We start from the raw sequence: 25850 nt of genomic DNA, 5'->3' as shown, positions 1-25850 counted from the left end.
GTTTTACCTTCGGCCCATAAGAAGGTAGGAAAGTATCGATAACAAGAGATATGCTCCTTTCTTTATCTCCCGGCTCACCTCTTCTTCTCTGTCTCTGTGTCCTTCTCTCTTTCTCAGAGGTAAATAACAGGTCTATAGTGTTGATTACAGGCACACAGTCTCTCCTTTACTGTCTGGATCTCACTAATGAGTAACATTGATCCCGCCACACTTTCCCTCCATCACGCAGTCGATACATGTATGCATGTAGCAGCAGGAAAACACACACAAACCCTGCATGGTCTTGTGGGTTTAATCATGCCCGTGATCTTCTTCACACACACCCCTAACACAAACACACATTTCCTCACCATGAACCTGGTTGATCTCCGAGTTCTGTGACAGAATCTCGTCGGCCAGTTTCTGTGCTGTGGGCAGCACCTCCGTGTGGTGGACCGAGATCAGATACTGGACGAACTTCTGCAGCTGGTCTCTGCTCATCTGAAACAACGTCTCTGAGATAGGCAGGTGCAATTTGACCTGCTCGGGCTTCCGTACTCTGTAAAGCGACAGCGCCACTACATGGGCACAGTAGAAGATGTCTTTGTTGCCGCAGGTGCATGTTACAGCTGTGATCTTGCAGCGGTCAAAGCTGACGCTCACGCTGCACACGAGCTCCGGGGTAGAGGGTGTGGCGGGGTCCGTCACTGTGCCGCTCAGATGAAAACCTGAAAAAGATCGAGAAATAAAATAAGGGTTCATTTTCTTAAAGGAGGTGGGTACAATTTCATCTCGATTATCAATAAGTTGATCAACAGAGACAAACACTTAAAAAAATCCCTGACTGCAGGTTTAAATAACTGCTAGTTGATGGGATAAATATCATGCCATATTCCGCAACTGAAAAAAATTAATAAATTAATACAATTTTTGTTATTAAGTTCCAACCTGAAAAACTGAGTTAAGACAAGATAGTTAAGATAAGATCATAGGTTTAACCAATCATTATTATTAAGCCCAGAGATAAGACCAGGCATCTCTCGTCTCCAGACATAGCCAACAACAACCTCGAAGTTTGCCTAAACATTTATCAAATGAAAATCGGATGACTCGAGCAACTCATTGAATGTGCCCTTTAGTAAATGACATTATTGGGTAAATCTGTACAAATGAACGCACGCAGGACAGTCTAACAATTATATGAAACAGACTCAGTGGGCAGCAGTCACCTGCCAAAGGCCCCATGCTCTCTTATCATGAGAGCATGATCAGGCCCAGCTGCAGGCCGCTGCTATGACTCAGAGATGAGAACACAAATGCCAAAGTCAGTGGCTCCCGACATTTTTAAGGAGATTCTTCTTGCTAGCCCCCTTTAAATGCCCCAAAATGTTCAGAGTGAGCCCAATGCGAAAACACAGCAGGAATTCACAGCAAAAGAGTGGCAGAGTTGATGAAGTTTTTACCATGTGACAGACGCAAAAGTGAAAAAGAATACAAATATCTCAGGATGAAAGAGAGGTGCCATACACATGAAAGATGCCGATGAAGATGTCAACTAGGAAAGAGAAATAATGGCCAACACCAGTGTCGGTGTGCTGAAAACAAAAACCCTGTGCTGTCTGCAGCGGAACTTTTACGTCATGTCAACACGTCTAACCAGTCGCTACTCATCGCGTGAATGTTCTTGACATTTTTCTGTGGTTGTGAACATGTCTGGATTGGATAATCTCCTGCTGCGTCCTTCATATGTGAAAGGCAAACTCCAGGAAAAGGCCGTACCCAAGTTCGTGTCTGAAAATGGCTTGAGAGGGCGTAAAGGAGCCTGACAGAAATCCAGATGCAGGAACTCAGTTTGGCAACTTACTGCAAGAGGAACTGGGACAGAGATGAGGAAGCGTACAGTGAGTGTGGCTGTTGCAGTGCGAACAACACGGCCCCTTGTTGGAATATAATGTTTGATCTCATCCTGACTGCTATCCGGAGGCGCGGCTGGTCATTATGCACAGATGAATATGAATGAGTGGGGCGGGGTCCCCAGCAGTGGCCTAAAACACACGGTGATGAGCATATGAAAGAGACAAACGTGTAGGCACACACTGAGCCGCAGCGTGAGATCATGCATTTATTAATCATGGGAGTGGTTAGGAGAGAAGGAGAGTAGCTTATGAATGCATTTATGTGCTCAGAAGAGAGCTCTGAAAATGCATGTGGACCAGCCAAAGACATACATCTCTTAAATACGTTTATCAAAGGGCTGAGCGTACGCATCGCTGTGATATCAAGCATGTATTAACGCAGATATCAAAGCTTGGGCCTCTAGGTAAGACGGGAGGGGCCAGAGTTGAATATTTCATGGGATATAGATGGAAATGGGTTGAGGGGTGCACAAGCAAGTGGAACAAAGTTTGAGTCCAAGAAGCTCTTCTCCCTCCTTGATGGTTACGGGGTGCATTGAGAAGGCAGGTGAAGTGGAGTAAAAATAGAGGTAAACCGGGTCACAACCATTGTCTATAGTGTTGGATGTGCCCCGGGATAAATATTTAAAAATAAAACAAGCTGGTTTTAGAGGCCGTATATTCCTCCTCCACAGTCCCTCCACAGGCAGGTTGTTTTAAATACCACAAATTCAAAACGGATGTTGGAAACCAGCGCAGAAATAGCTATATTTTTGTTATTCATGCCCTTATGCTCAACATTATCTTGCAGAACCAAGTGCTGGCAGCAAATATCTAACAATGCAGAGCTGCAGAACATCGCCATGGAGATATGCCTTTCCGTGAAAACCAGCTGGCAGAGGAAGTACAAGTTCGTTAACAATATCCACAAAAGAGGGGTATGGATCAAATATGGAAACCACTCGCATCAGCGGCGATGAAAGCTTATAAGTCTACAGCTGTGGGTGTGTGTGTGTGAGAGAGAGAAAGAGAAGGAGGAGAGAGAGAGAGAGAGAGAGAGAGACATACTGAGTCACTCTCAAACGAGACAAAAAGGTTTACATGGTGCAGCTGGTTGTAGAATGGCGAGCTAACATATTTAGCAGTGTAAAAGAACACAAATGAGTAATGGCTTTTAATACTTGCTGATACATTTAGTGTGCATGAGTGTTTGACGTGTGTGTGTGTGTGTGTGTGACATGAGCTTGTGTTTCAAGAGTGGCCCCTGGTCCAGAGAGCGCAGAGAGAAAAAGAGAACATCAAAAACATGTGGGTCCGAGGGAGCTCAAAGACAAATCAACCTCTGATTCTCACACACACACACACACACACACACACACACACACACACACACACACACACACACACACACACACACACACACACACACACACACACACACACACACACACACACACACACACACACACACACACACACTTATCAGGCTGTTGCAAAATCAGCTGCATTTTCCTTTGCAAATGTTTGTCTTTTTTCACCCCATCGGGAAAAATTTGCATGGGATACTTTCATTCCTTAATTCAAACCACATGGAGTATGGGAAAGTAAATAGAGATAAAAGCCTTATCCTGGTTTTAAGAGCTAAAGTCTGTTGTGATTCTGTCCCTTTTCTTCATAGGACACTCTCACTCTATTGCCTTCCAAGCCCTTTTCATCCATCCCTCCCACCATCCACATTCCCACAGCTCTTTCTGTCTCACTCTCTGACAGATGGGTAGGTAATGAGTTTCGCCTTACCCCGTCCAATCGTCTGGGCACCAAAAACTGCCCCCCACGCCAAAAATGCCCTTTTAATTTTGCCAAGCGCTGAGTACAGGGATATTACTGTTTAGGCACACACACACACACACACACACACACACACACACACACACACACACACACACACACACACACACACACACACACACACCTCCCATGACTCCTGGTTGGGTGGGTATGAAACCTTCAATGTCTCATGTGCTAGCTATTAAAGATCCTGGTCTCCCCCTCACCCAGTCCACCCAGCTCCCCTCCCTGAATGGTGCTCAGGGCTCTTTTCTTTGCATGTTCAAGAGGCCAGGGTTGGCTTTCAAAGTAACCATGGCGGCCATTTTTAGAACAAGGCCTCTGTGAGGTTGCCCTAGAAACCCCTTCTGACCGCCCTAGTGAAGTCACACTTGGCCCAAAGTGCTGTTTAAAGGCAGCGAGAACAGTGTGTGAAAGAGTGAGCAAGAATGAGCATATGTATATATATGTTCAAATCCCACAAAAGGCCTGCAGACCACCCACACTCTTTGGGGGGGACCCACATCAAAGCATTCCCCCAAAAAGCCCTTCGCTCTATCTTTCCCTCTCGTTTTTGAAATTGTATGAGTGCCGATAAGCCAGCTAGGGCCACTTCTGTCTATTCACCAACAAGGGGCCCCAGAAATACTGGACTCCTGCTCTTATTTCAGAGGAGGAAAGTCCCCAACTAAGACCTGCAGCTCCTTCAACATACATCTGCTGCCATAGCAAGAACGCCGCCTTTATATGCGCCCCACACAACACGATTTAGCTTACCACATGAAAGCAATCTGCGGTGATCAGGGCCGGGCCTGAAAGGATTGCTTGTCGAAGCACAAAATCACTGGAGTAAATTAGATTGAGCAACATACATACATTTCCACAATCAAATTAAGATTCCAAGTCAATGTAGAAAATTCAGACCGAGCAGTGGGAAGGTCATTAAGATTATTGGCTGAATTGGTTCATGAGTGACTGTCACCTAAATCTAATACGGCACCGTGCGGTCCGAGCTGCACTCATCCGTCGCATCTGTGTGTGAATTTGTGGTTGTGTGCGAGGATGATTCTGAATACATGATTGATTTTAGTTCAGAAAGAAATTTGATGAACCAAATGGGCTGGTGTGAAAATGAATAAACAAAAGCAAAGAGGGACAAACAGCGAGAGCAAGATATTTAAGGCCTGTTCACTTGTGCCAGTTCACTTTAGCCTTGCACATTAATCAAATTACTTCATTAGCTGCAGACAGACAGAGAGCAGCACCTAAATCCAACTCTGCCCTGCTTGAGCCTCTCTGATCCAGAGAGGACCACCTGCAGTAGTTGGCGCTTTAACGCAGGGATTCTACTCTGTGTTGACCAAAGATAGCCTGCTAAAACTGGATTGGAATCCAATCCGTTTGGTTGTATTGAACTGAGAGGCCCTGCTGAAAGAGGATCTGAAGGAAAAGCTGGGCTCTACAGCAGCTCCAGGTAGGGTCAAGAATTACTGGGCAACATCCACCTCTAACACAACCTTCGTCCCACCCACAGCTATATGGAGCCGTTTCCTCATTGCGGCTTCGCGAACTGGCCCAATTAATACAACTACAAAGACAAATAGAAGGCCTTTCAGCGTCTTACAGGGCAGGACCGCGCGAGTAACAATGAGTGCATGCGTGTGTGGTCCTATAAGGAAGCACTCATACAGAGACTATAAACAGAGATCAATGCCGTTCTGCGGGAGACCTTGCTCTAGGCATGTGTGTGCATGTGTGTGTGTCCTAGGTGTGGGTCGGGCTGGAATAACACAGCTGAGCTCCGGGGGCGGCCATATTTATGCCTTAACCCCTCTGTTGGACCAAAAAGCCCTTCTCTCACCAGTTGTGTTTTCATCACGTGCACACCAACACACACTCTCACAGTCTGAATGCTTATCCCAACAGACACAAACCTGCACGAATTACTGTTTTGAGATATTCTATGAATTTCAATGCTTTTACGTCCGCTTGAAATTCTGACAGCAAAATCTGCACGCTAATCATAAAGACGGGGAGGAGACGTACATGTGTGTACGTGTTGAAATGCATGTGTGCGTATGTGACGGTTGTGCGGGTGATTGGAGTTGTCATCAGCTGGCGGTTGAAATGACAGTCGACTACTGGGCCGCTGCCACTTAGTTGCCATGCGGTACATGAGGAATGACTTGCAATTTTCTAACTATCACTTTCAAAATGGATTCTAATTTTGCTGGATCGGGCCTGTCAGGCAGAGCTGGTGTTACTGCAGCGCTGACTGATCCCAGAGGTTGGCTTTCAGAGCGCTGACCAGTGCAGACAGACAGTGAAGCCTCTGTTCAGGGACGCGATCCAGACAAGACAAAAAAAAGGATAGAGTGATGAGAAAAATTAGTTCTGTTGGTAACAGATGGAACAGAGCCGCTTACAAGAAACGTGAAATCTCACCAATGCTATATAACACAGACTCATGATCCTGGCCATTTTTTTATAGGACATTATAGTCATGTTTTAACAGAATTTATGAATCTGCAGCTAGCTACCAGGTTAGCTTAGCTTAGCACGAGGGGACATCAGCACCAATAGCACCTCCAATACATCATATATTTTTTGTTTAATCTTTGAAAAAACAAATTGTAGAATCAACAAGTTGCGGTTTTACGAGGGTTTATGTGCCAGACTTGTTTTTCCTTCAGGAGAACTTCCTGATCTCCTCGCTAGTAGTTTAGCTAGCTAGCTAGTTTTATAAACATTAAACAGAGCCCGGCTAGCCACTTCCTATTTTTCAGTTAGATAACAAGCTAAGCCAACTAGCTTTATTTACCTTATGAATACTGTAAAAGTGATATCAATCTTTTCATCCAACAAATCAGTCGTCTTTTCCAAAAATTAAATGTATAATTTTTAATGTAGATAACATTGTTTGCATAATAGCTACAAATCTTAATCTCACAACTATTGATAACATTAAAAAACTAAAAGCTTTGTCCAACACAGCAAGGCTAAAAATGAAAAAGCATTTCTTACAACACAGAGTATCTTCGTGGTGCTTAACTATTAAACACCTTGGTGTAAAATTACAATTTAGTGTAATTTCAGAATGGCACCTGTGTGAACGTGGCTTTAGCGGCTATTCAGGAAATGTCACTGGAGAAGCCGCTAGCCTGCTAATACCATCTCCCGGCTGTACATTAACTATACATTATCCCAATCCATGTGCAAGGTTCATTAGTGTGAATGAAATTACAGCTGGCTGTAAATGAATGTGTGTAATTAGCAGGGGTCTGTCCCAGTAGAGCCACGCAAGCTATAGACGAAGGTAATGGGATCCATCGAAAACCCATTGTCTGCTAGTTCAGGGCTTGAGTATCTTTCTAATGACAAACCTATACAGTCGGGACATTATAGCACCAGCGTCCTTCTTCCTAAGGAGTCTAAGAGTCTAGGTAGAGCTCAGCCGCTCCGCGTCAGTCGGTCAAATAGACAACACAGAGGACGTCGTAAAATGGATAAACAAAGAATATGGCGATGCATGGTGGTTTTGGAACAGGAAGTGTTTGTGAGGCGAAATCTGTGTTTGTTAGCCCGCACGTATAATCTGCACACAGAAAGTGTGCCAAATGACACTTGCAGTTCCTGTCAGCATCAATTATAGAAGTGTTTCTCTTGCTTAATTTGAACTTTGGCCTAAAATCCCTTTTGTGATTAATCTTTTTGATAAAACAGTTTTGAAAATGTGTCTTGACATCAAAGCTCAGAAACAATAAAAAGGTTAAAAAAAGAACAAAATGCTGCATAAAGATTCTGTAAAGATAATACACCACACTGAACAAAAACTGTGGAAGCTAACGTGGCAGAAAGTGCCCAGAATTAATTTGCATATGAAAATAGTAGGACACTAATGGCAGTGGACTGAAAACTACATCATGACTGTGCGTGCACATGTGCAGCTTGTATGTGTTTTTGGTTTCACTAATCCGTGCCAGGAAATAACCATACACTCTTTACTCTTCCTGTTTCATTTGGAAAGTCACACATGCACAAATGCACACGCACACACACACCTCCCCCAGCCTTCAACATACACCCATGGTGCCTTCATGCATGCACGCATACTGGCTTCAGTGACTCTCTGCAGTCAACCTCCTTCTGCTCACAAACAGCCCCTCCTCCTTCCTCCTACTCCGTCCAATAACCGACTCCTCCCCTGTTCCCCCCTCCCATGACACACATGCACACACACATGCACGCACACACACGCACGCACACACACACACACACACGGAATGCTGCCTAGCCCTAAGCTGACCCGTTGTGTGTACTGACGTCACACACTAGACAAGGGGAGGCATCATTCCAGACAGACACACATACACACACACACACACACACACACACACACACACACACACACACACACACACACACACACACACACACACACACACACACACACACACACACACACACACACACACACACACACACACACACACACACACACACACACACACACACACACACACACACAGGCCCCAGCCGAGGGGGAAGCTGCATTCCAGCACAGGCACACAGACACACAAACACACATCACCACGCCTGGCGGTGGGAAGCATGGGGAGCGCTCAGCTGTAGCGGGGAGGCGGGGATGAGGGGGGGAGGGCCGGGAGGCAAAGGGGGGAGTTTCAGGGGAGGGAGGAGGGAGTGATGGCTCTGAGCCAGTGTTCCTCTGAGCTCAGCACTTCCCCTTTCAGCTCCAGCCAGCCGCCAGTTTGCGTAACGCAGCCCATGCAAGCCCTGCCGGCTCGTGCTTAACCCCTTCCTTCCTGGAGTCACTGAGGTCACACTCACTGCTCTACGTTCAGCAGCGCATGCCACATCCTGGTGTAAACCCACCCCCTGCCCAACATCCCCTGGCTCGCACTGTCCCATTATAGCACTGAGCACACTGGCCCACAACTCATACTTCCACATTATTACCTGACACAGATGGGAGCAGATACACACACATGTACATCCACACAAAAACACCACCGAGAAATGAAACATTCACCGAGAAATAGGTTAACCTTTTAAATGCTGCTTTCCAGGAGTGGCATCGCAAATAGTGATGTCTACGTCTCTATTCTACGGTACAATGAACACAAGCATGCATACTAATCATAAAAGGTATGGAGCCTGTCTGAGAGGGACCTGGATTTACAATGGCATCTCCCTTTGAAGACAAAGACAACACAAAAGCACTGCAACCACATGTAAATACACACCAATTAATTAGCAATTACCAAGCAATTATGATTGCCATGGGCAAATATGCATTTCGCACACTAACCACATTAAGACAGACTCGTTTGAAAGATGACATTTCAAAGAGCAAAGCACACGTCACGTGAAACAGGTATGGGACGTGTTCTGTAGCTGCGTAGCTCTGGTGACCTTCCGAGAGCTTTTGTAGGCCAAAGTGTCCACTCTACCCAGAGAGATGTGAGGCCTCGTACATCAGACGTGGCACCTCCACCCCCTAAAACCCCAATGAAAAGTGTCATAGCTCACACTAACCACAGCAGACACGGTCCGTGGCAGAGGTCTGGGCAGAGCAGAGGGAGGAGTGAATGAGGGAAGAGGGGGTGGCTCTCTCACATTTAATATCACTTGACACGCGTCATCCAGCATCTCTCAAACAGCCGCTGAGCCTGTGTCAAAGTCGCAGCTCTGCCAGAGACGTCGTGCACGCATATACACCTTGTATACACACGCAGACGCACACACAAAACAAAGGTAACCCAATGAGAAATATCTCAGCCACCTGGCACTGTGATGGACGGGCCGCTGCTGAGAGCAGGAATAACCGGGATGAAGACAAGTGAGGGAAAGAGGAGAGGGGTGGAGGGGAGGGAGGTAGGTAGGGGGAAGGCAAGAGAAAGGTTGAATACGTCTCTGCTGAATCGTGGTGGTCGATTCTCTTGCCTGCGGGCTATTCCTGTAAATATTGACGTTGATGTTAGGACCACTCTCTTAAGGATAAGCTATAAAGCAAAGGGGGTTAGATTTACTCTGTGCAAACTGTAAGCATCTGAAATCACATGCTACGTTTGGCCTTCCGCGAGTGTGTGGAAACAGTAAGAGATGGAGTGAGGAGCTGCGAACCGCACAAGGGAACTGAGCCCTCTCAGTAGGTTTACAGCTCGTTCCTCGTCCTCTCTAGATGGTTTAGGTTTCCACTCTCAAGCTAAAAGCAGACAGCTGACATCAAAACCTTCAGAGAGACCCCTATTTCCCAGAAACAGCTCGTTTCATGTAAATAGCTGCCTTTCATGGCTCTATTGAGATAAATTGCACCCTGCTGGACAAGTGGGAGACAATGTTCACCCTGTAGCCTCTTTTGTTGACATCTGTATGTGTTGCCATGACAACACGTCTGTCCGGCGTGAGCGCATAAGTATGTTGCATGTTTGCAAATCGGGGGGAATTGAGTTTGCAGGGGCACGTATGAGGGAGAACGCAGATGAGACACATGGCGAGGCGGGCAGGTCCACACACATACAAAACAAAAAATGCAAATACCTTTCTCATTCTTCCTCAAACACACACACACACACACACACACACACACACACACACACACACACACACACACACACACACACACACACACACACACACACACACACACACACACACACACACACACACACACAAAAGACTAATACGCGAGCGTGACAATAACACTGAATCAGGTTAGACTTGCTTCCAACTACCATGTCCTCGTGGGAGGCTGCAGGCAGAGAAGTCTATTACTAATCATCGTCACGTTAAAAGGAGCAAAACTAATCAAACTATGACAGCACCTTCCTACAACCTCCAGAGGATCCTATGTGTCCAGTCAGCTGGGAGGTAATCAGCTGCAGGAAGGCAATGATGCTTGAATTCATTTTTAATACAAGGGAGTTAAAAGATGCAAATCCTCCTATGGGATCGAGTCTCTGTCCAACTAACATTGCAAAAGAATTACTGTGATTGTCCGTGCATTCGAAAAGCATCTCCACACGGTTTGATCAAACTTGCTCAAATTAGCATTTTCACAGATGACAGAAGAATAATCATATCTGTATGCAATTACGCTGATTATGTCTCTTCGGAGACTAGTGAAGTGAAGGATTATGTCACCTCTGAGACCACATGAAACAAAGGCCAACTGCTTTGTTTATATTTGACCACGTGTCCGCACTTTGAGATCCTCATTATGTTCATTTGGGATGTCATAGTGCAGAGGGAGGCACGGACAGGGGGTGCGATGGCAGAGATCAAGGCGGGGTTGGAGGGCACAACTGAGGGGGTACGTGCCCAGTGCCATAGCAACTGTACAATATGCTGCATATTAATAACATGGATGGAAAAGAATGCGTGTGCATGTGTGTGTGAGAGAATCCCCTCCCGTGGGCAAAGTCAGCATTCACCCATGAAGTAGGTCAGTGAAATTTGCCCAAATTAGGTCAGTGGCAGTCAATGGGTGCCATCCTGGACAAGAGGAAGAATAAAGGGGAAAGAGTGAAGGAGGGAGGGAGTCTGCAAGGTTAGGGGAGCAGAACCAAGCGGCTTACTTCATCTTAGCTTTTACACTTAGTTAATTACTAATGCGCTGGTCCATGCAAAACACTCCAAACACTCCTCTGAGTGAGGAACCAAAGCAGAGAGATGTCTTTACAACTTTACAACCGTCACATTTTCTGCTCTCAAACATCCCGGGTATCAGAACCAGTGCACATCAAACGCCCGTTTTGATTGAAAATGCTTTTGAAAAGCAGTCCGAGTCGGTTACAGTGCTTTGGTCTGATTATTTAGCACCCTTCCTCCTCCCTCTATACCCCTACAGCTGTTTGGATGGTACCGTCTTTGTCATCTGCCTCTGTTTCTTCCAGCTTATTCCCCTCCCTGTTTTGAAGAAATCCACACAGGGAGGGAGGTTGTTGTGCATTGTTGCCAATAAATGGCGGAACACAGGGACCTTTGAAGTCGGTGGCACGTTGTGATTTGCTTTCATCGTCCCGCATCTGTCAGTCAACAAGAGAAAGCGTGACTCCAAAGGAAACTTATGCTGCTTCTTTCCCCACCCCCAATTTCCTCTCCACACACACACACACACGCACACACACACACACACAAAAACAAAACAACAAAAAATGACAACAAAGACATGAAGCAGGAATGACAAAGGCTGTATTGGGCATTAGACAGACAGGGAGTGGGCTGAATAATAATCTGTGCAGAGCTGTGAGGTTCTGATGTTGCTTCAACTGGAGCAGACTGACTCTGCTTCTTCCTGCCCGCGCTTCTTTGGCACACTTCTGCACAAAGGGAATGAGTGTGTGAGTGTGTAGATGTGTGTCTGTGTGTATTCCGCCGTAGCTGGGAGTTGCTCTGAACTATTCCGTCAGACCCTCTGTCGCTTATCTCAGCATAGCTGGGCGTCAGAGAGGAGGAAGAGTATTGACAGGTGTCTTCTGTGGGCACCGTCTGTTCAGAGAAGCGCAGCTAGAACCTCGGCCTGCACCTGATCACACCAGCCCGCAGCCTTCCTGTGACATCCACCGAGGTAGGAGAAGGGAGGGGGCAGGGAGAGAATGGCTCTCCTCCCTGGGCAGCGATCAAACCCGAGCCCCCGGCTAGCCTGGAGATGTGACAAGGCCCACTTCCCCTTTCGCTACTGTTCCCCACCATCCTCCCCCTGCTGCCAATCATGTGTCATGTGCTTCACAATCTCACACGCGCCCGTGCGCTTATAGCGTATGTGTTTGCGCTGGTGCGGAGCCTGTCTACACAAGTTAAAGAGATGTACAGAGGCAAGAGACGAGGAGACAAAGACACACATGAGGAGTCGAGGAGCTTTTACGGGAAGCGGAGAGCCAGAAACAACCAAATGTACAAGCTGAACGTGGCTCGGAGTAAAGCAAGCCACAATGAGTTACAGTGTCTAACGCTCGTAGCCAGAGAGAGAAAGATGCCTGGCTAGAGAGGCTGGGTATAGGAGCCAGGGAACTGAACTGCAGCCAACCTGGATGAGGCCTCCGTCCAGATATGTTGGGACAGTACCAGGGGCCCCGCTACAGCCCGTCAGAGCGGGGCGGAGGGATGGGGGGGGGCAGAAAGTGAATTAGCAAGAAAGACAAAGTGAAAAAACAGTAAAAGAGAAAGGGGCAGGCTTATAGGCAAAACAGAGAGAGAGAAAGAGAGAGAGAGAAAGAGAGGGGTTTTAAGGCTTTTCAGCTCTGAAGTGGGATGGAGGGGGATGGTTGAAGGGAACCGCTGAGAGTCAGGCAGTATAGAGCCGAGGCTCAGAGCGGGGCCAGGGCTGAACTGAGGCTGCTGAGAGAGGAGCCAGGGCTAGAGGCCAGAGGAGAGAGGGAGGGAGGGAGGGAGGGGAGCTGAGAATAGGAGGAGGCTGTGGCAGAGCTGGGGCCGGGGCCAGAGCCAGGGGCCCCAGCTTTAGATTTAGTCAGCTGTTCCCCTGGCCAGCAGCTGGAAGGGCGCAGGGAGAGAAAGGGGGGGGGGCAGCAGGGGAGGACAGGGAGCAGACTTCGGGGAAGAGTTTTAACAGGGAAACGGAAAGTGAGAGGAGATGGAGGGGAGCAGGAGAGGAAAAAAAATAGCATGGCAATAGAGAGAGGGAGAGAGGAGGAAGAGAAGAGAAGGGGAGATGGTGGTGGTGAAGGCTTGGAAAGAGGACAGTGGAAAAGCCATTAGATTCCTATGAGAGAGAAAACAGCGCTGAGAGCAGACAGACTGACAGAAGGTGGTTAAGGCTCACTGGCTCTGCAACCACTATTCCTTCCCTCCCTTGCTGGTTCTCCTGCTCCCTCATTCCTCTCCTCCCTCCCTCCGTCCAGCCATCTCTCCATCCTCCTCCTCGTCCACTCCTTCCGTCAGTGCTGCGCTATTCTCTGGCTAGCTCCCTCTCTGCCAGTTGTGCTTCGGAAACAGCCCTGCTATTCATTACGCACGACCTGCCGGCATGACCCTAAACACACACCAAGATCCCAAACAGGTGTCTACACACACACACACACACACACACACACACACACACACACACACACACACACACACACACACACACACACACACACACACACACACACACACACACACACACACACACACACACACACACACACACACACACACACACACACACACACACACACACCATAGGGAGTGTAGAGAGAAGGACCGGAGTGAAAAGAATTAGCTCTCTCCTTCGCTTCATGACAAGCACTGCAGTACGGACAACAAGGAAAGAGGGATGGGGAAGAAGAGAAAACACTGAAAGGAGGAGGACAAAAAATGGATGTAATTAAAGTAGAGCGTACGCACACTTTGTTTCTATAAAAGTGGTGAAATGAGATTTGGAGTAGGGGAGCAAGGGACAAGGGTTTGCCACGGGGCAAGCAGCCACTGCTTGCAAAGCACTTTATGGCCTATTATATTCCATTCAAATGGACCAGGCGTCTGGGATAAAAGCATTTAGTCTGTGCGTTAGTGAGTGACTCAGCACTTGGAGCCTTCGCAGGTGGACCCCATCATAACTACACAATGCATATCAATGAAGTAGCCCACTCACTGCATATGGATCACTCACTCCCACACTTCTGCCACTTTTCCCCCTGTCCATCCTCCTCCCCCTCCACCTACGCCACCTTTTCTTCCTCTGCCTTTCACACCTCCTTCCACTTTACCTCTCTGTTGTTTTATCCTCTTTTCTTTTTTCAGGTAATTCCACCTGCTCTCCTCACACAAAAGGCTTGATAGGGGCAGCATTCGAATGAAGCAGGGAATAAGAAGAGGAAGGAGAGAATGAATGGTGGCGGGCACGGTCTGAAAATAAACAAAGGAGCCTAACAAATGCATCCCATGCTCATTTCTCATTGCATTTTTCTTTTATGTGACTTCTCAAAATTAGGGGGAGAAATTTCTGTGCATGGCTGGAATGTCTGACCCTCCCTCTCTCCTCCCTTTCCCCCTCATTTAGTGTCGAGGCGGCAGACAGCCCCCTCTCGCAGCTTCCTCTCCATCACTCTCTTGTCTCTCTACGGCTCTCCCTCCACCCATCTGCCCTTTCTTCCTCGTTCTACCTCTGTGCCTCTCCATCCCCTTTTCTCCTCCCCCCGGTGGTGGTTAATGGCACAGGGATCCAGCGTGGAATATAGATCAGTGCGAGATGGATGGGGCACCAGGAGCTCCGGCCAGTCCCGTAGGTCCCAGACCAAAGATTAACTAAATATTAGCTGACAGGAAGAGAGAGAGGCAGGGACACAGCTGCAGCTGCTAGTGCCACTGCTGGCAGAACAAACGACAGAGACTGTTTTTAACCCCCTTTGCTCCTGGGAGGGAGAGAGAGACACATATGCCATAAACACACACGAGATGCAAAAATACACACAACACATCGGGGTATACATACTGCTGTGCACGCGTACGCACACGATATCAGCGGCACCCTGGGAGAAGAAGTACACTAATCACATTCTCTCCTCCCCCTCTCTGCCCTGCCAAGGCGGATGGCGAGGGGAAAAAAAAGGAATAAATCTTTATTAGGCAATGTGTCCCTGCTTTATCGATCGCTTCGCTCCTTCGCTCCCCTCCTCCCTCTCCACCCCCTCTTTTTCTCTCCCCTCCTTTTGTTATTTTAGGCATGTGTCTGCCATCCAGTCCAATTGAGTCAGGCTGTACATCAGAGATGACCATTACCCATGTCTCCCTGGGCTGGGCTGTCACTGGCTGTGAGGGAGGGGTGGGTGTGGGAGGTGAGGTGATGTAGCCACCCAAGAGGGACAGCTAGCGACACAGACGGGCAGACAGACAGGCAGCCAGATAGTCGTTTTTTTTTTTTACAAGAATGCAGACAGACAGGGTGGCAATAACAGAGTCCTCAACAATGCCAAGTAACAACAATGGTGGATCTGTACTTCATGCGAGTCATATGGTTCTATGAGCGGAACGTGGCATGGCCTGATTTATGGTACTAATTTCCCAATAGCCACTAATGGTCAACTAGGGTCATAGCTTTTTAGCTAGGTCATAGCTTAAGGCAGTGGATGGACCACAGAAAAGTCGAGTTAACCTAGCAACTATAACGCTCTGTAGAAAAAATGGACAGTATCTAAGGATGGACGACACAATGGTTTCACAAACGTTTGCCACATGGTGGCTGGCTGCAGTATAGGTCATAAATCCTGCCTCCTCCATGTTGGGTGTATATCGGGTATATATTGGGAGGAGCTGGAGACGCGTTGTTCAAAACATGCAGCTGGGTATGATATTAAATGATCTGTTAACAATGCTGATACCCTGAGATATGAAAGCAATTTTTGATGTCTGCTCTTGATAAATAAAGGCAGGATGCTCAACAGATCGCCTTTTTTTAAACAAAGATGTTAGATACTGTCTATAACCAAGCAGCCATACAAGGACTTTGTCTATAATTGGCAAGCATTTGATTTAAATCAGGAGCTATCTGATCAAAGATTAAGTAAACAAGATTATGAATTGGTCCAGACATTTAATTACAACTTTGAGGTACCTGACCCCCCCAACAACCAAAAGGAATTGAAAACATCAGTGTGAGGATCACAGAAACACAACACAGCAAACAGGTCAAGTCCAGTTCCTCTTCTAATTCCTGACAGCAGTAAACAGAGAGCTTCTAAATGTAGAAACAGTGATAGCCCCTGAGGTCTGGATGCAAACTGCTCACACTGAGCACAGCAATGAGAGCAGGAAGGCTAGCTAGCCGGCTAGTCTTCCTTTGGGAGTTTAGACACAGGAAGCACGATGGAAACATGCTGTATCTAGATAGCGGCAGTGTAAATAAGATATGAGTTTCTATTGCCTGGCTTGGGAAATGAAAATGGAAAATTGAGAAGGGGAGAAAAAGAGATGATTAGAGCTTATAAACACAAGGAAGGAATGCTCGAGAATGGAGGATGGGCACAGGTATGGAGCCATAATACGAGGAGGGGAGCAAATAATAGGAAGATGAAAGGCGTAAGAAAAAAAAATCAAGAAGGGACAGAAATGAGCAAGAAAGAGCTCCTTCAAGACCAAACTCTTTAGAAGGGCAAACTAAATTCCATGGTCAATTGAAAGCCTTCATCTTGTTCGATTTGAATGTCTCACATTCTCTTTCATTGTCTGACTCCGTCTCTCATACCTGGAGAGCCTTTCTAGCTCTATTCAGCTTCAGTGAATGCATGTCTCACATGCCACACAGCCACGGCATCGCTGGACCAGGCAAAGCCGGAGGCACTCTCAGGACCTCCTCCTCTGCATAGCTCATACAGCACTTGAGCCTGCCGGGCAAGAAGAGAGAAGGGGGTAAACTCCCTCTCTCAATCTGGCTCAGGTTCCTAATTGTTCCACTAAAAGGAGAAAAAAAACAATGGGCCGTATACTGTGTCCCCTCTCACACCGACCTCTCCGGTCAGAAACTGCTTATTGGAACATGCAAAAACACATGCGCACATTCGATCAAGCAGGCGGGGGATTTCGTTTGGTCAGGTGCTATTTATTCGAAAACAATAATGTGAGCACAGGCCCATCTTTCAAGCTTTGCAATCAGACACTGAAGGGACAGTCTAACCAGATTGACCTCTGACTTTTGGAAATCCCTGCGGGTCAAGGAGGGAGGTCAACATTGGGCCAGCTCAGTGCTGGGGGGGAGGGAACAGTCGATGAGTAAACACCTTTGTGTGTGTGTGTGTGTGTGTGTGATAGGGGTCAGCAGCAGGTAAACCCTCATCCTCTACTGTTGTTTATTCTAAGGTGCCTAGTCACTGGCGCCCTGGCACTGTGAGGCGAGTGTGTGTGTGTGTCTGTTCGTGTGTGCAGGAGTGCGAATGAGATAGGGTGGGAATGATGACAGATGGGAATGTCATCCACCCTCTTATCATTTACATGCCTCACCTACACCTCATCCTGACACACACACACACACACACACACACACACACACACACACACACACACACACACACACACACACACACACACACACACACACACACACACACACACACACGGTCATATTCACATACAGATAAAAAAACACGCTGATAAATTCTAACATTACTTGTAGTGCTGAGTAAGTATTTTGTGGTGCACATTATTGTCCATCTAACAGTTAAAATGAACAAATCCACACTCTGCTCGTAATCCAGCAATCATTTGCAATGATAGTAAGAGGCTAAATGAGTTTGTAACAACACAGGAACATTCTTGTTAGCTCTTTCCATCAGGCAGGGTTTTACAGATAAGAGTTGGTTCAATGTAGATCAGCGTAATGTAAAGAAATATTTGTGCCAAAGTCAAGATATTCTTTGCTGCGCCCTGCATTTTTGTCTGGGGAAGATTAAAAAGATTGCCCTTAATCTGGGACAACAGCAGGTAACTTTCTAGTCTCTACGCAAAGTATACAATGATTATGCACACACACACACACACACACAACACTGTTTGTAGCCTTTGGGGTGATCTAAAGCTGTTCTGCTTCTGGGGGAGAAACAGCTGTTGACCAAACTGCACAGAGAGGCTCTGTTCTGTAGCAACAGTGGGAGCATGTGTACTCTTTAACACGTATTCTCATACTTGCATAGTAAATGCACACACATGCACACACTCTCATGGGGTATACATATACATTGAACCTAACACTGCAGTAAGCAGAGTCTTGTACTGCTTTGTGCTTATTTCAGCAGCCCATTGGTGCAAAGAGGAATTCATTAAAAAGAAAAAAAAGTGAAGGGGAGCATCAGATAGGAGAACGCTGAGTGCTGCATTCCCCTGTTGTTATTATTGCCAAATCGAAGAGAGAAAGGCGGCTGGTAATAAAAGTCATTAAACGAAATAGAAAAAACGGCCTTTAATAGGGCCTTGTCACTGTGGATTTAGTAGCCTTTCTATCGCCTCCTTCCCTCCGCTGCGTTCCCTGTGCTCACAGAGAGGAGAGGGGCAGGAGCTCTGTGGAAGAAGGACTGGATTCCTAGACAGAGTCAGCCAGCCGAGGAACTGTGCTGACGCACACCCAGCAGCCACAGTCTGGGACAGGAGACAAGTCAAGCTGGAATTGGGACTCAGGCAGACGTTAGGGAGCTCATGCTGGAACTTTATTACTTTAACTGGTTTATTTTAACAAGGGCAATGCACGCTGATCTTGTACACACAGCGTCTCTGAAAACGTGCCAGTATTAGCATGCGGGGTAATTTTGAAGCAAGATGCTTGTGCAGCTTAGTAATAGGACCGGGAAGTGTGGCAGACGCGAGGCGGCTGGGGCTGGAACTGGGGGTGGTGATTTAAGAGGGGCAGGGAGAAAACAGCTATGTCTGCGATCAGGAATGGAACTGGGAGGGGAGGCTGGCTCCGGCTCTGGTCAGGTGGAAGAGCTGGAAAGCAAAATGCAGACGCTAGTACGAGCTTAAGATGGCAGAGGGACTGTCTAATGGTACGTATTGGTTACAGTCTTGGAAACATGCAGAGCAAGACACAGTTATGGCTGGGTGTAGAGGACGGAACATGGCTGGCTAGGAGAGGTTATGGTCTGTGGTGGGAATAAGCTGTCTAGGGGCACATCTGGGTATGGGAATGGGGTTGGTTAGAGTTTGGACCTGGGGCTGGGACCAGCACTGGGACCGTCTGGAAACTTCTGGGAACATGACAGAGCCAGCAGAAAGGCCAGTGGTCATCCATCACTCCACGAGTACAGCACAGCAATGTTAGACTCCCCTTGAGGGGTCCCATCCTCGAAGGGGCTACCCAGACTGGAAACTGGCTACTGACTGTCCGTAAGCGATTAAAAGGAGGAAGCTGAGCATGAGCTGAAACTCATTATGAGCTAAATTAGAGTAATCATCACACAACACTTATGCCACCGTCACTTTACATGGACGACGCTCAACTTAACTGGAGATGGACAAAGTTTGAATGCACACCTGTTCAGGCCCGTTTGAATGCAAACTCACAAATAGAGACTGGGCTACCCTGTTTCCATTACACAACAGCTGGAATGTATCCTATCTCCTTTCCATTCAACAAACATAATGGGACAAAGATCTGGAATCTGCCTTTCTCAGATACACACATTCAGAGAGAGCCCTTTTCCTTAAGACTACATGTCTCTTCACATGGATGCAGTTGCTGCCCCTCTCTTTCTCGCTCTCTCTCTCCCTCTTGGACAGCCAGATGTTTACACTAGCTCCAGGCTCGCTCAGGCATGTTTCCATGACGATACAAGCCCAGGGTTAGTCACGAGACCAGGGTTTGATCTCAGGCACCGAATCCAAGATCACTGCTCCTTCGACGTTTTCACCTTAGAGCTGGGTCCACAAATAACATCCAGGGTCAACGTTTTGTTGGAACTTCTCTTTTACTTGGTATCTAGAGAAGCCCTTAAGTGGGGGGTCCAGTATCTTTTTAAGTCCTGAGTCACAAGTACAACTTTACAAGATGCTGGTTTCACGCAGACTAACAGCCTAATCGGAAGTGCCCCGTCTCTCCCCTGTGTCTTTGGTGGTGTAGGCATGTGGGCTTATTCTCTACGGGCATTGTAAAATGATAAAGGAACTCTCTAACCTAAGAGGAAAATAAAACCAGATCCACCCACATGAAAAGAAACAGCCCACACACAAACACAGAGAATCGGCCCTCACCCACCGAAAAAAAGAAAGCCCAGCTTGGCCTGATAGCGTCTCGCAGATGACATGCTCATGCAAGATTTATGTTTCGCATCTTAAATTCTGCACCTTCGTGGACAAAATGCCTGAAATGTCGATGTGGGTCCTCAAGAAGCCCTTTGTATGGCCCTGTGAATTCTTAGTTCAAAAGAATGCAGAGTGTGTGTGTGTGTGTGTGTGTGTGTGTGTGTGTGTGTGTGTGTGTGTGTGTGTGTGTGTGTGTGTGTGTGTGTGTGTGTGTGTGTGTGTGTGTGTGTGTGTGTGTGTGGTAATATTGTCCACACATGCTCAGTGTTACTTCACCTTTGTAAGTGGCACAGATTTCTGGCTTACTGTTTTGTCACACAAGCAATAATGCAAATATTCTTTTGTCTTCTCTGCCTCTTTGTTCTCTGGGTGTTATCTGTGAGTCTGTGCGTGTTATTGTTTTAAATTATGCCAGTTAGTGCCACAATTCTGCCTGAATGCTAAGCACATATGTGATTTAATCTTAATAAGAAATGATATAAAGCTCCACAGCCCCTCGGGTTGCTGCACCTAAAGCGCGCTTTTTAGGGGCTTAAACATTAAGTTTAGACGAGCCTGTGTTATGATTTTCACCATCTGCGTTACAAAGAGGAACAGGTTAAAAAAAACAGGGAACCACCAGCCTGGTTGTTATTTCACCGTTTCATTGACATCATGATAAAAAAAAGAGGATGAGAGAGAGAGAGTAGATGACGCAGAAACCTAATTAAGATTCTCCAGAGCGTGAACAAATTAACCTGAGTTATGAGCATGCAGAAGCACAAGACCGACACACACACATACACACACTCACACACACAATTCGTCTCTGGAATAGGTGGAGCAGAGGAGGATGACATTCACACTCAAAAAGGCATGACCGCCATGGACATTCAGTGATATTTTAGGCAGGGGAAAGGCAAAATATTATAGGCTATCTAGTCCAACAACACCACCATGGAAAATACACCAAAATAGGCTACAGGATATGCATATCTACTTTCATGCTAGCTGAATTTAAAGCAGCCTCTGCAAAGTGTCCACCTTCATCACTAAGTTTTGGGCAGCAGCATGAGAAACTGACGTGTAGCTTCATGTGAAGAATTAGCCTAACAAGGGGATCGGGATAAACAGGCTGTAGCATGTAGCCCACGCTAATGACATTGCAGAGAGCGACATATGCCAGGCATCAGTATGTCTCTCCTTAGGGACATGGGGCTTACGGTAACAGGATAGTAAGAGTGAGGTGGTGGTGTGTGTGGTGGTGGTGGGGGCTATGAATTTTTCTTCTTCTTCTTTAACTCCTCTGGCACAAAGCCCTGGAGGCAGACATGGGGGGTGGGAGTTAGAAACACACGGATTAGGGGTCAGGGGGAGGAGGAGCAGGACAGTGTGTGTCATATGTGAATGAGTGAAGAGGGGATGAACTTGACCCAGACTGGAGGACTAAAACAGGAAGGAGGGTAATGAAGTGCAAACATGCTTTGTCATGCCATGTTAGAGCCATAGGATTAGAATTCTATAATTAGAGGACGGGGGCACCATAATGCTAGCCTTCGTTTCAGCACGGTGAGTCTAAATTACACAAGGGGGGCTGGAGAACAGATGCTGAGACGTGAGCAGGCACCTTTGGAAGTTTCCTATAGCTGTAAATGATGCTCGGCTACAGCATGGTGCACCGTGATTGACAGGCTGAGGAAAAGTGGAACTTGGCAGACCGGTGAGATTTATCGATATTTCTTTGATCCGCTCACGACAATATCACTTTTACCACAGAAAAGCATTGTTATGGGTCTGTTTTCCAAAGCAACATGCATTGTATACATAATTAGATAGTCTCCTTCTATTATTACACCTAGAACCTTTTCGTACCAGGTTGTGGTTAGATATGTGGCTCAGAAGCTGACAAATTCATCACTGGTCCGACGAGTGCAAGAGGGCCGGAGCTGGGCTGTTGCAACGCTGCCATAAGCGAGGAGCAGCGGACTGCTAGATAACACTTGCATTCATATATGAATATTTATCTCAAATGCTGGCACTGGAACAGATGAGCTCGCATGGGAGAAAGAACAACCCATCCATCTCACTCTCTCCCCTTCTCTGCGTTCATTCTTTAGTTTCATGCATCCCCTTCTCTTGCAATCACCATTTCAATGCCTCGCTCCTCTTTTGCATTTTCCACCCACTTTTCCCCTCTAGGCTTCCCCTCTTTTTCTTGATATCACCCGATCTATTGCTCTTCCCCTTAAACGCCATCCCCCCTATCCGCTCTCCTCTGCCGCACTGATGTATGGAAAGGGATGGAGGGGAAAAAAGGGAAAAGCGTGTGATTAATGTCTTTGAGAAAAAGATAAATAATCACAGGAGACTGGGGGCTGGTAGTTGGCCTTAGGGGAGTAAATATGGAGAGTTTTATAGCTGCTCACTTGGGAGAGAGGGAGGCAGAAGAGGAGATGAGAGGGGGAGGAGAGGAATACAGCGACAGCAGATCCATTCAAGTATATTAGCTTTTCCCCCCATACACAATAACCTCCACATCTATTCTATCGCTCTACTGTCTTTCATCATCAACACTGAATCCCATCCCACTGACAGCACACACACAAGGAGCCACACAAAGCAACACACACACTCTGTGCACCGACATACACACCCTCACAAGCACCATGCACTTTTTTTCCAGGCCAGACCCACTGTATGTGTTTGATGGGCCAATGCATGTGGTGTGTGATGTGGCTGACAGCCCCCTCCCATGCTACCCTGCTTTTAAGCCCTCGTCCTCCAGTGGCTGCCTGTCCCCTGGAGTAGATTGCATCTTTTATTTATCATTTTCTCTTCCTTGGCTTTATTTTACCCAGCTTACAAAAAAAAAAATCTTGGCCGAAAATTGTAATCAGCATAACATGCCCTCCTACTGCTATGCGCTCGCCTGTCATCCTCCACTCTCTGTGAGCATGCAGGACGAGACTGACAGCCCGTGCAGACCAAGACACACACATGCACAAACAGACGCATGCACAATCCCCCCTCTGTGTTTATCAAACCCCCACACACACACACACTGACTCTTTCTCTTTCACACACACAGAAAAAACACATGCACAGCCACAGAAAATGACCCCGTCACCCTCTTCGCCACTCTTTCTGACTATTTTCCAAAGTGCACCCACACACTGTATATCCTCGCACTTTTTCACTTCACCCCGAGCTGAGTGTTCAGCTTCCTGAAGCCCCAAAAGAGCGAGCACATAAATGGGCCTAATGCTGGGGAATCTGGTAAACAGGCCAGAGAGGGAGGGAGAGCTGCCTGCCTGTCTGCCTGCTCCATGGCTACTATTGTGCACTGCACATTCTCTGAGCCCACAAGAGCTGAAGCCATCTCCACACAGATTCTTTGGAGGGATAGTAAGCCAAGACTGGAGAGAGAGAGAGAGAGAGAGAGAGAGAGAGAGAGAGAGAGAGAGAGAGAGAGAGAGAGAGGGAGCAGGGGAGAGAGATAGAGAGGGCGAGGGAGGGAGGAAGATCATGCATAAAATCTTGTTTGCAGAATGCATTAAGATTCTGATGAACTGGGGAGGGTAATGGGATTAGAATCCTGAACCGTTTCCAAGGGTGGGGAGTCGGATTGACAGCTGAGTCTATTGCACTGACGAATGCAGTGAAATATTGTGGCTCAGGCTCAGGCAGGCAGCCAGGCAGAGAGGCAGAGAGGCAGGCAGGGGGCTGCTGAGCCTACAGCACCTCTGTTTACTCCCAGCTTTACCACAAATAATGCAGCTGAGAGGAGAGAGGGAGAAAAAATGAATATTTGCCTTTATCAGCTGCACATAGCTGGGGCTTTGACTGAATATTGGGAAGGCACAAGAAAAGCCCTCTGTCTGTCTCACAAAGGTGTTTGGCAAACAAAACAGAAGCGCTGTGGCTTTAAATCACCGTCCCTCCCACCCTGTCTAAATATCGCCTATTTAGCCAGCGGTGAAAAGATATAGGGGGCTTTTGTCTGCGCACCCATCGGTGGGGGCACGGAGAGCTGGAAAGACACAAAAAAAATAGGAACAAAGTGCTAAGCTTCCAATTGGGATGGCTCTGGGCGATTCAATGCGCTCAGATCAGTGGGCAAAAACAGGGAGAAGTGGGCTACTATTACGGGCTCGTGTGGAAACGAGCTCCTCTCGCACGGCTCACAGAGTGAAATACCCCGCATTGTTTATGATAGACGAGGCTACGGGAGGCGAACACAAGCCCCTTTAAAAAAGTCCTGCACGGCTCCATGGCGGAAAAAAGGGCAAACAGTGCGAGTTGGGCAGGTTGTTTTTGTTGGTTACACACTGTTATGGTATCGTTATAGTCCACTCACCGACTTGCAATACGTTGTCCACCCAGCCGCCCTCCAGCAGAGTGACACCCCGCAGGAAAGGCAGCTGGCTCTCGTCATTACTGTCCCCGCTAGTTCCACTTTCCTCTCCCCCGGCGTTGAAAGAGGAGTACATACAGATCTCCTTCTCGCTTCGCGGAAACGACCAATACACGATCCTCCGCTGGACGGGCTCCGGGATCCGCTCGAACCGCTCCTCCACCCGCTGGAAGGGCCACTTCTCCGCGACTCTGCGCGCCGCGATGTCGAGCAGCGACTCGGGGTTGTGCGTTTTTCCGTTCCCCGACCCTCCCGGAGCGGACCCCGCGCCGCCACACAGGACTCCTCCAGCCCGCTGCCCCTGCCTGCACGCCGGGTTGTAGCCGGGCCGGCAGCAGAGCCGCTTGGCTGGGGGCTGCTGGACTCGCTCGGCCATGATCGCACCGCTTCCAACCTGAAGCGCAGTTCCTCTCCGATCATATAAACGGGATAAGGAAGAGAAAAGGGCAATCTCGCACCGATTGTTTGCCGTACATGGAGAGGCTGCCCTTATTTGGAAAGGTGGGCGGCGCATGCGAGTTCCGTGAAGTCCTTTGTGTTGTCAAAGTAACCGGGGTGGGCGGGATCCTGGAGAGCTGCCAGCGCACGAGTGGCGCTATAAAAGGAAGTGGAGGCGGAATTCCCGAACGTCGGCAAATCCTTTGTGAAGCCGTCAGGGAGCGCGAGGGCGGAGCCCCGGCGGCCGACGGCCTTTGATGTTTCCTTCTTATTTGAGTTTAAAGGCGGGGACTTAATCCAGGGGCGGCCCCGGAGTTTCCCACAGGGCTAAAAGGGGGCAAGAAAACTGACTTTTTTTCCTTTGGTGCCTCTGCTACCACCCCGGGCTCTGGCTTCTTCAGTAACAACGTGATGGTTGTTTTCCAGGCTTGGTCCAAAGGACTCTCAGCTGTCAAAGGCAGAGAGGGCGTGGGAGGAGGAACATAAAGATATGGCGCTGGACATGCTTGTCCTCTGTAGTCGCTAATCAGTCATTGTGGTCCAGCCGTAAGTGAGTAGCCAAAAGGCTTCTT

General features: G+C 47.7%; 1 protein-coding gene across 1 annotated transcript in view; it reads right to left on the bottom strand.

The window, feature by feature from the left end:
* LOC118115128 (zinc finger SWIM domain-containing protein 6) overlaps positions 1-25479 on the bottom strand; it is a 46561-nt gene extending 21082 nt beyond the window's left edge. Inside the window, exons 1-2 of the mRNA XM_035166113.2 lie at positions 24784-25479; positions 351-707 (exon numbers count right to left, since the gene is read on the bottom strand). Of these exons, the coding sequence (XP_035022004.1) occupies positions 351-707; positions 24784-25354 (928 nt within the window). The 5' untranslated portion in view covers positions 25355-25479. The remainder of the gene's footprint in view (positions 1-350; positions 708-24783) is intronic.
* Between the last annotated feature and the right edge of the window lie 371 nt (positions 25480-25850).

This window comes from Hippoglossus stenolepis, chromosome 9 (assembly GCF_022539355.2).
Source record: "Hippoglossus stenolepis isolate QCI-W04-F060 chromosome 9, HSTE1.2, whole genome shotgun sequence".
Taxonomy (NCBI): Eukaryota; Metazoa; Chordata; class Actinopteri; order Pleuronectiformes; family Pleuronectidae; genus Hippoglossus; species Hippoglossus stenolepis.
Note: the sequence above shows the minus strand (reverse complement) of the source record. Positions and strands in the feature narration are given on the sequence as shown.